The sequence below is a fragment of the Lontra canadensis genome, unplaced genomic scaffold (assembly GCF_010015895.1).
Source record: "Lontra canadensis isolate GAN:19392208 unplaced genomic scaffold, GSC_riverotter_1.0 scaffold12, whole genome shotgun sequence".
Classification (NCBI taxonomy): Eukaryota; Metazoa; Chordata; class Mammalia; order Carnivora; family Mustelidae; genus Lontra; species Lontra canadensis.
In genome coordinates this window covers 19497524-19514141 of record NW_022631006.1, presented here as the reverse complement: position 1 = coordinate 19514141, position 16618 = coordinate 19497524, and the positions used below count along the sequence as shown (strand labels likewise).

Here is a 16618-nt window from a genome sequence, read left to right as displayed (position 1 = left end):
TGAGCCACCCAGGCGCCCACTTCAGTCCTTTAAATCAAGCTGCTAATCCCTTTTCTCATGATTAAAATGAGTAATACAAGAAATTCATTTAGACCAGTGTTATTCAAGTTGCAGGTCACACCTATTGCCAGCCTTGAACTCAGTTCGGTAGATCTGGACAACGTTAAAGAAATAAATTAAAGAAAGGAATATAACAGATTAGAAAATACAGGGGAGGGGCGCCTGGGTGGCTCAGTGGGTTAAAGCCTCTGCCTTCAGCTCAGGTCATGATCTCAGGGTCCTGGGATCGAGTCCCGCATTGGGCTCTCTGCTCAGCAGGGAGCCTGTTTCCTCCTCTCTCTCTCTGCCTGCCTCTCTGCCTACTTGTGATCTCCGTCTGTCAAATAAATAAATAAAATATTAAAAAAAAAATACAGGGGAACCTGGCTGACTCAGTCGGAAGAGCATTATGACTCAAGTTTCAGATATGGCATAGAGGTACCAAGAGGTACTAAATTCCAGTGTAAAATGAATTTTATTTATCCCTTGATGCTGTTCTTCCTTGGTAAAGTCATTTGACTGAAGGTCTGTTTCCTGGACTATAAAATGAGGATGCTCTGAATACAGCTGAAGTGACTAAGCAATGACACATCAACAGTACACATGAGTATCAGGGAAGGAACTATTTTGAAATTAGCCTCCTGGTTAATCATGAAGCTGTGCTGGTCCTAGAGAAATCAGTCCATTATTTGTATTTAGTTACACACAAGGTTCCTAGAGGCAGAAATGATAAGAAAGTATGTCTGCACGCCTGTTATAAGGCCAGATTCCAAAATTTCTATACTCTACTCTCCTGAAGTTCTACTAGTTTTTTTTTTTAAAGATTTAATTTATTTATTTGAGAGAGAGAGCATGAGAGGGCAGAAGGGTCAGAGGGAGAAGCAGACTCCCTTGCAGAGCAGGAAGCCCGATGCGGAACTTGATCCTGGGACTCCAGGATCATGACCCGAGGTGAAGGCAGCCGCTTAAACGAACCGGGCCACCCATATGCCACTGAAGTTCTACTAGTTTATCCTTGAATTTTATCAACAAGTTTAATATTTCATAACTTTACCTATTTCGTTTATAAAATGTCCCCGTTTATAGTTAATACATAGAGGCAAAACCAAAAAGTTAAAAGGCACATGCTAGTTTACAAACACATTTTCCTATAGATATGAGATGATGTAAATGGAAGCTTGATACCTCATAGCCCAGAGGAGCCTATCTAACCACAGTGAGGCTGCAAATAAAAACTGACTGAGCTTTCCATGGCTACACTAATCTCCACAGAAAAATTCTTCCCTCTTTGACCCTGAAAAGACTGCCCCTCCCCATACTTCTCTCTCCTGCTTTGGTGGATACAGAAGCAGCAGTCAGAGGCTTCTCTCCCATACCTGTGTGAGAGCTGATGGAACCACCCAAAGGCTGGAACCCTTGGGAATTCCTAAAGAAGTCCAGAGCCTGAGCAAGAGGTAGTGGGGGGGGAAGGAGATGAGACAGGGGGTAGGTAGAAAGCAGTTGGGAACTACAATAAGGAAGGGTAAAGGCAGGGGTGCCTGGATGGCTCAGTAGGTTAAGCGTCTGACTATTGATCTCAGCTCAGGTCTTGATCTCAGGGTCTCGAGTTCAAGCCCCATGTTGGGCTCCACCCTGGATGTGGAACCTACTGAAAAAAAGAAGGGTAGGAACACCTGGGTGGCTCAGTCACTTAAGCATCTGCCTTCAGCTCAGGTCATGATTCCAGAGTCCTGGGATTGAGTCCTAAATCAGGCTTCTTGCTCAGTGGGGAACCTGCTTCTCTCTTTCCCTCTGCCTGCTGCTCCCCCTGCTTGTGCTCTCTAGCTCTGTCAAGTAAATAAATAATATCTTAAAAAAAAAAAAGGGTAGAGGCAGAAAGATGGGTCATTTCCATAGTCTGGACAGCCAGAGATAAATCCCCAGATATGGAAAAATAAGGATTATGGAAACCTCACATTGTTAAAATAAATTACTATCCATCCTAGAACACACCGCTGGATCATTTATAAATAAAAACATCTAAATCAAAGTGCTGAGAAGTTCCTTTCAACTTAATTAATCTAGTACTGATAATGTGAATTACTGTTTTGGGGGCTCTGCCTAAAAGGAAGAAAACAGGATCCCTGAAGGCAACATGATGGTTTGGGTGCCCTCTAGGGGGCTGAAAACGAATTTCAACTCAGGGTTTCTGTTGAACAGGCCTCCGAGAGCAGGCTTCTGGGTGGTCTGTGAAGGAGCCTATGAAATCACGTAGAAAAGACATGCTTAGGTCTTCTCACTCTTATTCTTGTTTAATGACCCACTGAGGCCACTATGCACCAAAATATCCAAATAGTCCTGGGCATGTAGCCTAACCGACTGAAGTAAAGACTTGCTCAATGACTGAAAGAGCCAGAATGAACGAAGAGGCTGGAATTCTACAACACTCTAAGAAAAAATCAATGCTACACTCACTTTTTCTTACGTTTTCCAAAGGGTCACCCTGAGGGATCAGATGATATGTGTGTGTGTGTGTGTGTGTGTGGGTGATCCATTTGGTAAATGTCATTGGTAGGAAGAAGGGAAGTGAAGGCTGAGGCACTCCAGAGCAAAGACCTTGTGAATGGCTTCTAGGATCATGCATTGATCACATGTTCTGAATGTTGCCCAGTCAGGACATCCTGGCCAAACAGTCTTTGGTCTCAGTCGGACTTTTTCCTGGAAGGATCCCTCATAAATAAATCTTGTATGAAGGGAATGTAAATTGCTTTTTATAGGAGTTCTTGTTTACTCTGGCTGACCTTTGAGCCACAGGGCTCTCCAGTTGAAACCACCTTTTTTTCTTTTTGATGTCTTTTCATTATAATAATGAAAATATTTGGCAAGCCATGCTTTTTGTTTTCAAAAACACCTGTCTTTTCTCTATATTGGGCTACATCAGTCACTCAAATTTAGAAGTTGAGAACTTCCCATTTGGAGGGGTCTGCCAGGGAAGCATCTTATCAGCACAGGCACAGTTCAGACCCTATATATGAGAAGAGATTATGTCCTACTCCTAATTCCAACTCTAGTCAACTACCTCATCATGTAGGCAGGGAAGGAGACATTAGTCTCTTTTTCTCATTTTGCCTAATATTAGACACATGTGTTAAAATGATGGCTACTCAAATATTGAATCTCAGTAAGTTATCACTTGCTCCCTCAATAACTCTCAGCTGTAGGGTCTGGAAGCTTAAGTAAGGCTTCCCAAGAAAGCTGTGTAAAAACAAGTATTTATGAAGCAGATCTAGTATAATTTAATGGTGAAAATACCCTTCTTTAGAGCTAAGCTTTTCAAAACTATTGTGCGACACTGGGATTGCACAAACAAATGTTCCACAAATTACATGGACAGTTTCAGAAGTAATAAATTAGATACATCTACTAGTCGTTTCCACTAAAAGATCACTATAAAATATACTGAGCCTGGGATCTCATGTCCACTGGGGTCAGCTAGAAGAAGAGCTATACCTCTATGATTCAGAAGATCGAATCATAACAAATCAACATACTACAGCTCTGGTCAGACTCTAAATTGGCAGAATTTTCTACAGGGCAATGCAACAATTTGAAAAGTCTTAAATATTCAAATCCCTTCACTCAGTAATTTTCTTTGCCTGAATCTATTAAGAAAACTAAAATGCTGACAAAGCTTTGTAAACAAAGATAGTCACTCAACATTTTAACAACAGAAATATAGTATAAATATCTAGTGTAATGGAGTATTAATCATTAAAAATGATTACAAAGACTTTTTAAACGATATGTGAAGGTGTTTAATATATAATGTTGAGTGGAAGAAATCAGGACAAGCAATCATATCCACAATATGGTATCAACATGTAAATACAACCACATACATATTAAAGACCAGAGGGATATACCTAAGAGTTGAAGCTCTTAGGTTGGAGTAGGCAAGGAAAAAGTAAAGTATGTTTCATTTGATTTCAGAATCAAGAAAAGACTAAGATCAGCTGGTTAAAAAATTTTTCTTGGGGGAACATAACAATATGATGGGGTTATAGGAGGCACTACCGTTGCAACCTCCTGGCATAGTCGAAAATCTGGACATAACTTCTGACTCTCCAAAACTTAACTACTAACAGCCTACTGCTGACTAGAAGCCTTACTAAAAATACAAGCAGTTGATTAACACATACTTTGTATGCTATGTGTATTTTATATTATAATCTTACAATAAAGTGAACTAGAGAAAAGTTATTAAGAAACGCATAAGGAATGGGCGCCTGGGTGGATCAGTGTTAAGCCTCTGCCTTCAGCTGGGGTCATGATCCCAGGGTCCTGGGATTGAGCTCCGCATCGCATCGGGCTCTCTGCTCAGCAGGGAGCCTACTTCCTCCTCTCTCTCTGCCTACTTGTGATCTCTGTCTGTCAAATAAATAAATAAAAAATCTTACAAAAAAAGAGAAAAGCATAAGGAAGAGAAAATACATTTATAGTACTGTTTTATATTTATCAGAAAAAAATCCACGTATAAGTGGACGACCTGTGCAGTTCAAAACCATGTTGTTTGAGGGTCAACTGTATTATGCTTATACATGTCTCAATCAATTTAAGAATCTGCCAATAGCTTCTGTTAGGTGAGAAGCTAGGTTAAGCCATCAGCGCAGTTGCTCCTAGGTAACCAAGTGGAATAGGCTCAAAGCAGATCTTCCCTGTCCATTGTTGGTCAAATAACCACTTGAAATCAGATGTATAGCTTCAACTTAGAAGTTATGGGCTATAGGAGTATAAGACTGTAAACCGAAACATGGGTTATCTCCTTACTTGTGCTTCCTTATAAAGCATCATGCAATAGCAAAAAATATCAATCAGAGGGCACTCTATGTGGAGCCATGAATTTATTTTAGGCTAAATTGTTTTATATCTGAAGTAAACCCTGCTTTAAAACTGAAATGAAAGAAATGAAAAACTGTGGCCTAAATACAAATGACTAAGTGCTTAATTTTCTTCCCAAGAATTCAAAACTTAAATACTAACCAACTACACAATTAAAGTCCAAAAATCCAGAACTGTTGAGATTTACAGAACATTAAGATCTGCTCTATTCTTCAGTTATCCAGGTCTAAGTTCAGGAGCCCTGTTACCAGCTAGTGGAGCTTGGCTTTCCCCTTGGAGGGAGCAGTAACCAGACTCTGCTTATTACAATGAGAACCTGCACTTAGGATAATTATGACTCCGTAAGCCACCAGCATCCAGCAGGCGGTACTTGAAATTTCATAGGCTCATTATCAGGTGGGAGAAGTACTGTAACTGAGAGCCGCCAGCTGAACAGATTGGGCATCACGGCAATTTGTCATACTGTACTGTATTACTACTACAATGCTGGACGGAAAACAGGAAAAAGGAAGGTATTTTCTTTAAACTTATACAAAAGAGGTAAGGAAAACAAACTAAAAATCAACTATAAGTCAATATCCAGAGACAGCCACTGTTAACATTTAGAAATACAGCCTTGTGGAGTTCTTTCTACACATATACTATCCACATAAAGGAGGATCTTGATTCATACAGAGAAATCATTTCTTTTATTGCCCAAATAAAAGGGTAGCTAATTTGGTAAGAAGACATGTATTTTTTTAAAAAAGATTTTATTTATTTATTTGACAGACAGAGATCACAAGTAGGCAGAGAGGCAGGCAGAGAGGAAGGGGGAGGCGGGCTCCCTGCTGAGCAGAGAGCCGGATGTGGGGCTCGATCCCAGGACCCTGAGATCATGACCTGAGCCAAAGGCAGAGGCTTAACCCACTGAGCCACCCAGGTGCCCCAGAAGGCATATTTTGAATACAAAAATTATTAAGTATTTGTTCTCTCTCTTTCTCTCTCCCACACACACATTGATCTGAACCAATATAAGCCAATTTAGCTACCTCTTAAAATGACTATATCGTGACTGCTTAAAAGTATGAGGTATGCTGAGATCTCTTTTTTTTTTTATTTTTTAAAGATTTTATTTATTTACCAGTCAGATCACAAATAGGCAGAGAGGCAGGCAGAGAGAGAGAGAGAGAGGGGGAAGCAGGCTCCCCGCCAAGCAGAGAGCCCGATGCGGGGCTCGATCCCAGGACTCTGGGATCATGACCTGAGCCAAAGGCAGAGGCTTTAACCCACTGAGCCATCCAGGCGCCCCTGAGATCTCTTTTAAACTCATCATCTTAAGCACTAAAGGAAAATTAAATGAGAATTTTTATAATTTCTATTAATGTTACCTGTTCTGAAAATCAGCAACCATGTCCCGCCTCTCTGAGATCTTGGATGAGCCATCGAGCCTCATGTAGGTATGCTTCCTGTAAACCATGTATTCCTGCCAATCAGAGTAAACAAAAATCAGATGTAAACTGCTGTGTTCTAATTCCCACAACATCTGCCCACCTTCGACTTCATCCTTACTGGGGCAAGTCATTATATCCAGAACAAGAAGAAAGTAATCTCAAAAGTACGAGAACTTAACTTGCAAATGAATTCACTTCCAGTATGTGAAAACTGAAGGTATCATGAAAACTACAGCCACCCTCAATTTCAACTTGGAAACTAATCGTATTCCTGCAGATTTCAGTAGGTTTCATGAAAATAAACCAACAAAATAAAATGAAATTTTGTAATAAAAATGGCCTTTCAGTCAGTGACCAGATGTTTCTCACAGCTATGGAATATCTAGTTCTCTTTCCATAAGGAACTTGCCCTAGTGTTTTGCTCCCCAACATATCCTTGCTGACCAATATCCTTGAATTCACAACCCAAGTTTTCTTCTCCCAGCAAAGCACGCATCATTGTTAAGGGAAGCCTAAGCATCAGAGTGAACAGAAGATGAGGTAACTTTCATGGCAGAGCATGTTCTAGACCTCACCTGTAAGGGGAATTATAACTTTTAATAATGGAGAAGAAACTTCAAGAGATGCAAGGGAGAGAACATAATGCCATCTTTAGAAGCTGCAATTCCTCTTACAAATGATGTCCAAATGAGCACTGATTTCCTCTTTCTTATCCCCGACTATATGGATTACACTTCAAAAAGTCCATTTGTAGAGGAACCATTATCAAAAACTCTACATAGCTGCTTATTTATAAGAAACACCATGAAACAATTATTTCAGTTCTAAAATAACTTTTTCCTATTGAAAAAGACTAGTCATTTCTACATTCGGGAGATGTCTGTGTTAATTCTCTATGGTCAGATGTTCATTTGTTGCAATATTCTCTTATTATACCTGGTTGGGTATTTCAGCACACGAGGTTGCTACAGCTGGGTATGGCTTGTACAGTGCGTATGGCAACCTACTCTCAGAGCAAGTTAGTACCCAAACTCCTTTAATGGCTTGGTAGAGGTCTCTGGCTAGGGTACCTATGAGGAGAGGCTGGTTGACAAAGTAGACAAGCTCACTGAGGAACACATCTTCATTGTGGTTTGTTATGTATTTTTACTATTTCTTTCTGTCTCCAGTGGCTCTCTAAAGGCTTTGATAATCAAAGAGGAGTAGAACATATTCAAAGAAGAGTTTCAAGTTCATATTTAGTGGAACCGCCCTATAATGGCACTGGATTAATGGCAGAAGAGTAGGGGGTATTTTACATAAGGAAGGATTCAGGGAAAAAGGTGAAAAATGAGAGCATGATGATAGTCTTGAAAGGCTCACTATAGCTTGGCAGCTAATCCAATCAGGAGATGCTGCCATCCAGAACAACCAATTAACTAAATTATACACAGAGACAGCTACTGGTTGGACTTCTACCACAAGGTGGGCTTTCTGCAACAAGCACTCTTGCCTTCTGAACCAGAACTTCTAACCGCAGTGAGAGCATTGATGAAGGAAATCTTCTTGTAGATCTTTCTGTTGATATCACTTATATGTCAAGGTCAGCATGACACCAGAGGTATTAATCCTAGACTATAGTCAAAGCAATGCTGATTACAGAGAGCCTGTTACTGAGGCAACAGAAATGAATCTTTTCCGTTTACTGCTTTAAGCCTTTGCTCTCCCACCCAGGGGAGCAGTGGGATTTCAGAAGGCTTAGATGAGTTTAGATCTGATTTCAGTAAATAGCTTCAAAACAACAAGTAAATAGACATGGAAAAAGCAGCTAAAAGCAGAATAGAGGAATATCTACACCCTCACACCACAAAAAAACAGCTAAAAGATGAAGGCAGAGATTAAAAAAAAAAAAAAAGCAATCCAGTATTCATTAAAAAATTCTGACTATGGGGCACCTGGGTTGCTCAGTGGGTTAAGCCTCTGCTTTCGGCTCGGGTCATGGTCTCAGGGTCCTGGGATCGAGCCCCGCACCAGGCTCTCTGCTCAGTGGGGAGCCTGCTTCCCCTTCTCTCTCTGCCTGCCTCTCTGTCTACTTGTGATCTCTGTCAAATAAATAAATAAAATCTTAAAAAAAAATTCTGGCTATACCAAAGCTATTCTAGATGTGTCTCTAAAATTCTGGGTGGTTTATGGGGCGCCTGGGTGCCTCAGTGAGTTAAGTCCTCTGCCTTTGGCTCGGGTAGTGATCTCAGGGTCCTGGGATCAACCCGCATTGGACTCTCTGCTCAGTGGGGAGCCTGCTTCCCCTCTATCTCTGCCTACTGTTCTACCTACTTGTGATCTCTCTCTGTGTCAAATGAATAAATAAAATCTTAAAATAAATAAATAAAAATTCTGGGTGGTTTAGAAAAAAGATACTTAATTTAATCTGGAAAGAAATGCCTCATTTCTTTCAAATGCTAATTTCAAGATATGTGCCCACTTCTTAGTTCAGCTTCCCTATTACCTAAAAAAATCTAAAGATTTAGAATAAAGTCAAATTCTATTTTGTTAAAATCAAAACACAAATTCTAACAATAAATGGTTAAGTCATAGAACTGTGAATATTTATTTATTTATATTTAAGTAATCTCTATACACAACATGAGGCTTGAACTCATGATCCTGAAATAAGAGTCACATGTTCTTCTGACAGCCAGCCAGGTGCCCCTCAAAAATTTATTTTAAAAATCTATCTCATATATACATATATATATATGTATGTACGTATGCATATATGTACATATCTCTCTCCATTTAACAATCTCTACATCATAACTTTTTCTTTTTTTTTTAAGGATTTTATTTATTTATTTGACAGAGAGAGACAAAGAGAGAGAGGGAACACAAGCAGAGAGAGTGGGAGAAGTAGGCTTCCTGTTGAGCAGAGCCCGATGCAGGGCTCTATCAGGATCCTGGGATCATGACCTGAGCCCAAGGCAGAAGGCTTAATGACTGAGTCACCCAAGTGCCCCTACATCGTAACATTTTCTAAGATCCATTTTAAACATTCCCAGTCATGCCCAACTCCTTGTAGTTCATTTCCACATCTGAGATGGATGTGGAAATGAATTGGCTGATTACCACTTGCTGGATGACTTTACTATGGTCTGCAGGAACTTTGTCATGCTTAGCATTCCTCATTAAAGGCGGCTTATGGAAGAGAAAGACGAACCATTATCCAGTCCTTCCTTACACAAGGTACTCTCTAGACATCTAGGATATCTCTCACCCAAGTCCCTTCTGGTATTTAGCAAAGACTTAGAAAATGATACGCCAGTATGATTAAATTTCTTGGAGACTAGTAAAGCAATTCTTTTTACTCCACTTAAAGCAGCAAAGAGAGAAGAGAAACCAAAGAGAGACCTTCTTCCTCTTCCAGCTGTCTCATAATTTAGTATCCTCCGTTAATTAAATAAATACAAACATCAGTACTCTCAAGTGGATTCTTGTGGGATCAATAACTACTAACCAAAGTAAATTCTAATACTACTTGAACTAATAAAATAAAAATTATGGCTTTTAACATTTAGGAAGTCTTGAGAGCTATACAGTCCTACTAAATACTATTTTTAAAAATTACTGAAGAAGCCAAAGGGGTTATGGACAAGATGTACTCTTGGTATTTGAGTAGTGATCCTCAACCGGATTAAAAATACATGTGCCTGCACCCACCCCAGGGACTCAGACTCTGTAGGTCTGGGATAGGGCCCGGACTGGTTTATTTTTAAAAAGCTCCAAAGATGAGTGCAAGAGATACCCTATATCTGCAGCTGAGAACCACTACAAAGAGAAGGCAGGACGGGGTCCATCAGAATCTTGCTACTGCAGCATGGCCTTCAGATAAGCGGCACTGGCAACACCCGCAATTTGTTAAAAATGCAGAATTGAGGGGCACTTGGGTAGGTCAGTCGGTTAAGCATCCGACTCTTGACCTCAAGGGTTGTTGAGGTTGTGCTGGGCTCCATGCTGGGCGGGAAACCTACTTTAATAAAAAAAACAAAAACAAAAACAAAAACAAATGTAGAACTGAGGGATACACCCCATAACTAATGAATCAGAATTTGTGTTTTAACATGTATTACTTGTAAGTACATTTAAGCTTGAGAAACATTGTTGGAGAACAACATTATTATACTATTTCAAAAGCACTGGAACTTTTTCTTTTCCCAAGGGAAATCTTATATGAAACCCCTCTAAGGAATCCTGGGTGGCTCAGTCAGTTAAGCATCTGCCTTTGGCTTAGGTCGTGATCTGAGAGTCCTGGGATCAAGCCCTGCATCGGACTCCCTGTTCAGTGGAGTCTACTTCTCCCTCTTTCTCTGCCCCTGCTTGTATGCGCTCACTCTCTCAAATGAATAAATAAAATCTTTAAAAAAAAAAGAAAAGAAAAGAAAAGAAACCCCTCTAATATAAAATAGATAAAAAGCATTACTATTCTGGGGGCGCCTGGATGGCTCAGTGGGTTAAAGCCTCTGCCTTTGGCTCAGGTCATGATCCCAGGGTCCTGGGATTGAGCTCCACATCAGGTTCTCTGCTCGGCGGGGAGCCTGCTTCCCCCCCTCTCTCTGCCTACTTGTAATTTCTGTCAAATAAATAAATAAAATCTTACAAAAAAAAGGCATTACTATTCTGGTTGATGAAGAAGGGTAGCCCAGGGCCCCACCTGCTTAATCTCTACCTAATTTTCTTGTCCTCTACCCCACACCACTAGTTTGAAAACCACTCTTGAAATACACTTTGAGGGGCACCTGGGTGGCTCAGTGGGTTAAGCCTCTGCCTTCGGCTCTAGGTCATGATCTCAGGGTTCTGGGATCAAGCCCCGCATCGGGCTCTCTGCTTGGCGGGGAGCCTGCTTCCTCCTCTCTCTCTCTCTGCCTGCCTCTCTGCCTACTGTGATCTCTATCTGTCAAATAAATAAATAAAGTCTTCAGGAAAAAAAAGAGAAAAAAAGAAATACACTTTGAGAAGTGGATCCTACCTGTAAGTTACTTGTAAAGTAACTTGTAAAGTTACTTGTAAAGCAGTAGCTGCAGAGGTTATCAGTATAACTCAAAATACTTTCCACAAGTACCTCTCACTCCTATAAAGTACACTAAATAAAAGCAAACATTCACACAACTCAGTGGTGAATTAAAAGGTACTAGGTTCATCTTGTAGTAGTGGTAATGATGGTGGCTAGCATTTACTGGGCATTTACTAAGTGACAAACACTATTCTGTATATATTTTGCTTATCTAATCCTCACTATAGTCATCTTTAAGACAGGTGTTATCCGCCCTCCCACGGTACAGATGTTAAGTAAGGTCTCTAAGGTCACATAGGTAGTGGGTAATGGAGCTAGGACTGGAACTCAAGTTAATTGGTGCCAAGAGCCCCCAGCTTAACCCCTTTACTGCTTTCTACATGGAAGAGCAGCTCACCACCACTAGGGGAAAAAAGGTGGTTATGGTGTGTCAGGGAGAAGCCACATAAGGTTCTTTTTTTTTTATTATTATTATTTTTTATTTATTTATTTGACAGACAAAGATCACAAGTAGACAGAAAGGCAGGCAGAGAGAGAGGAGGAAGCAGGCTCCCTGCTGAGCAGAGCCCGATGTGGGACTCGATCCCAGGACCCCGAGATCATGACCTGAGCTGAAGGCAGAGGCTCAACCCACTGAGCCACCCAGGCGCCCCCCACATAAGGTTCTTAATACATGTCCATAATCTCCATCCATTATCATCACAGAAAAAAGGGTAATTGGGCATTTGAAAAAATAAAGGCAAATGTTTGTATATCTCTAACAAGAGCCTTCCGTTCTGAGTCTTCTTTTCTATTTCAAAGCTGCCTCTGCTATTCACTTCAACCTAATTTCACTTTCCCCAAACAATTTGGGGGAAAGACTCATAATGATCCACAAACCTCCTCCTGGTGTAACTATTTCCTGGACATGCCATTTGCCATCTTTGGGGTATATCAGTAGCAAAGAATAAGGCTCCCCTCAGTCTCTATTATAACCTCTCCGTTGCCCAAGCAAATTATACCAAATGAGTGAAATATGGCAGCCATCCTTCTCTTATCTAATACAAAGAGTCTTTTGGAGCAAGACTTAATCACAAGGCATATATAGGCCAATCATAATCTGCCTTCACCCTACGTGTGTTATTCCCTTTTCTCCTATACCATATGCTTCAGTCACACTGAGCTAGTCTGCCCCAAATGTCTTGTACTTTCCCATCTCTGTGCCTTTTTACATCTGGCTTCCTTAGTCTGGAATGCCTTTCTCCCTGATGGTTAAAATTCTATTTAAGTTCAGGTCAGAAGTCACTATCAATGGGAACCCTTCCTCAAGTGATCCAGTTAGAAATAAATGTATCCATCTTGCTATCTTCAGCTCTGTTTATGGTTCATTTTGGGCTCTAGTATCAGAGTTCACTTGACGGCTGTGTGTGATATAACCTCCATTAGATACCTTTTTTGAAGTTAAAGACCACATTTAACCTATATTCACATCTGCTGAGCACAATGCCCTCCTCAGGCTTGGCCTGAAAAGAAACGAATGAAACAGAATAAATGTGGTTGTAAGCTGACACATTTCCTTCCATCGTTCCTAAAGCCTAATCAAAATGCTAGTTAACAGTGACCCCAATTTGCTTTTCATTCCGTGGGGCAGTTTTAGCAAACCCAGCTTCCCGGTAGGTTCAGAATCACAGCTCCCGAAGGTAACTAGGAGTTCTAAGAGAAAGCAGCTTATGAATGACAGAAGGTCTATTCTGGATGAATCCTATCCAAGTGAGTTACTTGCTGAACAGGTAAGTTATACAACCGAGTGTCTCAAATGCCATCATTAGCTATAAATGATCTGTATTTAATTCTGACCCGTACTATTCTCATACACTGTGCAGTACAAAATTTGTCTGGGTTTCAGTACTTAACAATCACACCACATACAGTACCAGCTGGCTGACCCTTTCCAAGTACTTTAGTATTCAGAGAAAATACTGACACTTACTTCCTTCAACTAGAGTCTCAGCTGCTTGATCCAACAGGATTGAGCCTCAAATGAGACAACCCAGATGATATAAGTCGTCTGTAGTGAGTTAAAAGCTTTCTGCAACTGTCAGAATATGGTGGTAGGGGGTGAAAAGTCCCAAACTCGGGTAAAAATGGTGATGGTAGGAAAAGCTTTGTCTGACATCCAGCTGGACACCATCATCTCAACTGCAGGGAGGTCCTGTCTGCTTCCAGAGCACCCCCACCAGCAAAGACCCTACAGATGACTCAGTAAATATAAGATAAATCTGTAATATAACATTTAGGGATCTAGCACATCCTCCTCTATCTATGGCTTTGACTTCTGCCTGTGGCACACTAAAAATTCCTGGCCCTGGAAGTTTAGCAGTCTGCTTTCTTATCTCCTATCTAGAAACAGTACTTGGATACCATGGGAAAGAATAAGACATTTCTTTTTTTTTTTTTTTTTAAAGATTTTTATTTTATTATTTATTTGACAGACAAAGATTACAAGTAGGCAGAAAGGCAGGCAGAGAGAGGAGAGGCAGGCAGAGAGAGAGTGGAGGAAGCAGGCTCCCTGCTGAGCAGAGAGCCCGATGCGGGGCTCGATCCCAGGACCCTGAGATCATGACCTGAGCTGGAGGCCGAGGCTTTAACCCACTGAGCCACCCAGGCGCCCCAAGAATAAGACATTTCTGAATACAGAATTCTATTTGGAATAAGATCTGATATATTCATAAGAAACTTAAAGTCAGATTTTTGCCCAAGAGAAAGAGGCTATCAATCACTTCATAAAAAAATACTGAGCAAATACTAAGTGCCCAGAACTAGTATTTCTCCCCAAATGGAAAACTGGTCATACAGAAGTATGTGGATTTTTACCATATTTTGGTTCTTCTGAGTCCTAGAAATAAACAGAGAGCCAAGGTGAAGGCAGACAATCCCAGGACCCTGAGACTATGACCTGAGCCGAAGGCAGAGGCTTAACCCACTGAGCCACACAGGCGTCACCAAAAAAAATTTTTTTAATCTAAAACTAACCAAACAAAACCCCCAACACATTGAGAATGAAGAGGCAAGGCAAGAGTCAAGGTTTTTTTGTTTTTTGTTTTTTTTTTAAGAGCAAGGTCAAGCGTACTCAAGGGAAAGCATCTATACAGAAGGGCCTTTCTATAACATGATTCTTAGGTTCCCATGCCAGGTCATGTTTCATTTATTTTTTATTTTTTATTTTTTTTTAAATGACAAGGCAGGCCTTTTTTTTTTTTCTTTTTTTTTCTTTTTTTAAGATTTTATTTATTTATTTGACAGAGAGAGATCACAAGTAGGCAGAGAGGCAGGCAGAGAGAGAGGAGGAAGCAGGCTTCCTGCCGAGTAGAGAGCCCGATGTGGGGCTTGATCCCAGGACCCTGGGATCATGACCTGAGCCGAAGGCAGAGGCTTTAATCCACTGAGCCACCCAGGCACCCCGCCAGGTCATGTTTTAAAGCTGAAACACGACTCTAATGAATGTTTACACTGAAAGCTTCTATTATGACAATGAGTAAAAAACCCAGGGGCACCTGGGTGGCTCAGTCGGTTCAGTGTCTCCCTTTGACTCAGGTCATGATACCAGTGTCCTGGGATGGAACCCCATATCAGGCTCCCTGCTCTGCAGGAAGCCTTCTTTCCCTGTCTCGCTCCCTCTGCTTGTGTTCCCTCTCTCGCTGTCTCTCTCTCTGTCGAATAAATAAGTAAAATCTGAAAAAAAAGCAAACCCCAGAATAACTCTTTGAAAAGGTAAAGAAATATAGACCTAATCCTGCACTGCCATAAGATCCACAATACCTTTACACTTCAATAAATGATTAGACATATATTAAACATTATGGGCATTTTAACTCCATGCCCACAAAATAAATTTTGAGGACCAGCCTCTTGAAATACAGACTCTGGGTCATTTGAGTAAACAGTATTAAAATAAACAGAACCCCCCCTCCCAAGGAAAGACAAATGAACTTTTAGGAAATGTAATGTTGAAGGAAAAAGAACAGTATAGTGTTAAAAAGAAACTAGACAACAGTTTCACTTAAGTTTTTCAGTAAAACATGTAAACAGTAGCAATGTTTTCTGGCTTCAGCATCCTAGATGCATGTTATTCATATGGCTAAGGAATGTCAGCAGCTGTGAAATTCAGTTTTCCCTAATTTCGAATTCCCCATGGAGAGATGCAACTATATTTAGAGAAGGCTCTCAGGCTGCCATGTTTGTAAAACCTACCCACATTGTCCACATTCCCACAAACCTCTCCAAAGAACCTGCTGGATTAGAGAGATAGGAAGTGCCCCTGGTGGGAAGGATTTACAGCACTCATCCTGAACAAAGCTCATTATCATACTCTGAATCACTTATTTTGGTACCATTTAGGAGTACCTAGAAGGGTGTAATACATAGAAAGAGGAACTAAAATGTAGGATTCATCAAATTTAAACCATTTACACTCCCCTTCAGCTCTTAGAGCCGGTTATTTTTTGGTAGTTTACCCCACTTACTTCTGAACTTTCCTTTAATATGAAGCAACTTTAGGACTCCAAAATACACTGACATAGTCTTGGGGAAAAAAAAAGAGAGATTTCTCTTACAAAATCTTTAGCATACTGCTTTTTCTATAATTCACAGCAGTGCAAGTTCACTACTTCATCTGTACTTCCCTGACTCTTCAGGACAAGGCAAGTGCACTTTATGTAAGAGAAGCCCCACTGAAGGAAAGCTACTCATATTTTTGAGCTGTTGACATCATTTGGTTTGAACAGAACATTAAAGATGCAGGCAGTCCTTCTATTTTGGATTACTGCTGTTAGGACCTTTAACACAAGGTAAGATCTGCAGCAAACACAGTGGCTTAATTACTTCTCTTACAGTGATTTACAGCCACCAATAAGCATTTTTCCATCATTTAGAAATAGGTGACCTATTCCATAGGACACAACAGAAAGTTCAGCCTGTTGACAGCATTCGAGGGACTAAACACTATTAAATGCCAAACTTAGTGATTAAAGTGACCTCAAATATGCTAAAAGAAGTTGCCAGATTATTAAAAAGAGCCTGCTAACGCATTACCAAACTATTGACTGAGAAATTCAGTAAGCCAGGCTTGGCTTCCGGAAACCTAAAACTTCTTCCCTATGCTAGCCTTCATTCCTTCTGTGCTGATATGATCCCTACTCCCTTATTCCTAGATAGGGATAATCATGCTCCAATTTCCACATATTTA

At 40.5% G+C, this 16618-nt stretch overlaps 1 protein-coding gene across 3 annotated transcripts in view; it reads right to left on the bottom strand.

Annotated features, from left to right (window-relative positions):
• Positions 1–16618, bottom strand: part of INO80 (INO80 complex ATPase subunit) — a 131724-nt gene that overhangs the window by 17719 nt on the left and 97387 nt on the right. For all 3 annotated transcript variants that reach the window (XM_032856804.1, XM_032856805.1, XM_032856806.1), the window contains exon 28: positions 6288–6382. In XM_032856804.1, the coding sequence (XP_032712695.1) occupies positions 6288–6382 (95 nt within the window). The remainder of the gene's footprint in view (positions 1–6287; positions 6383–16618) is intronic.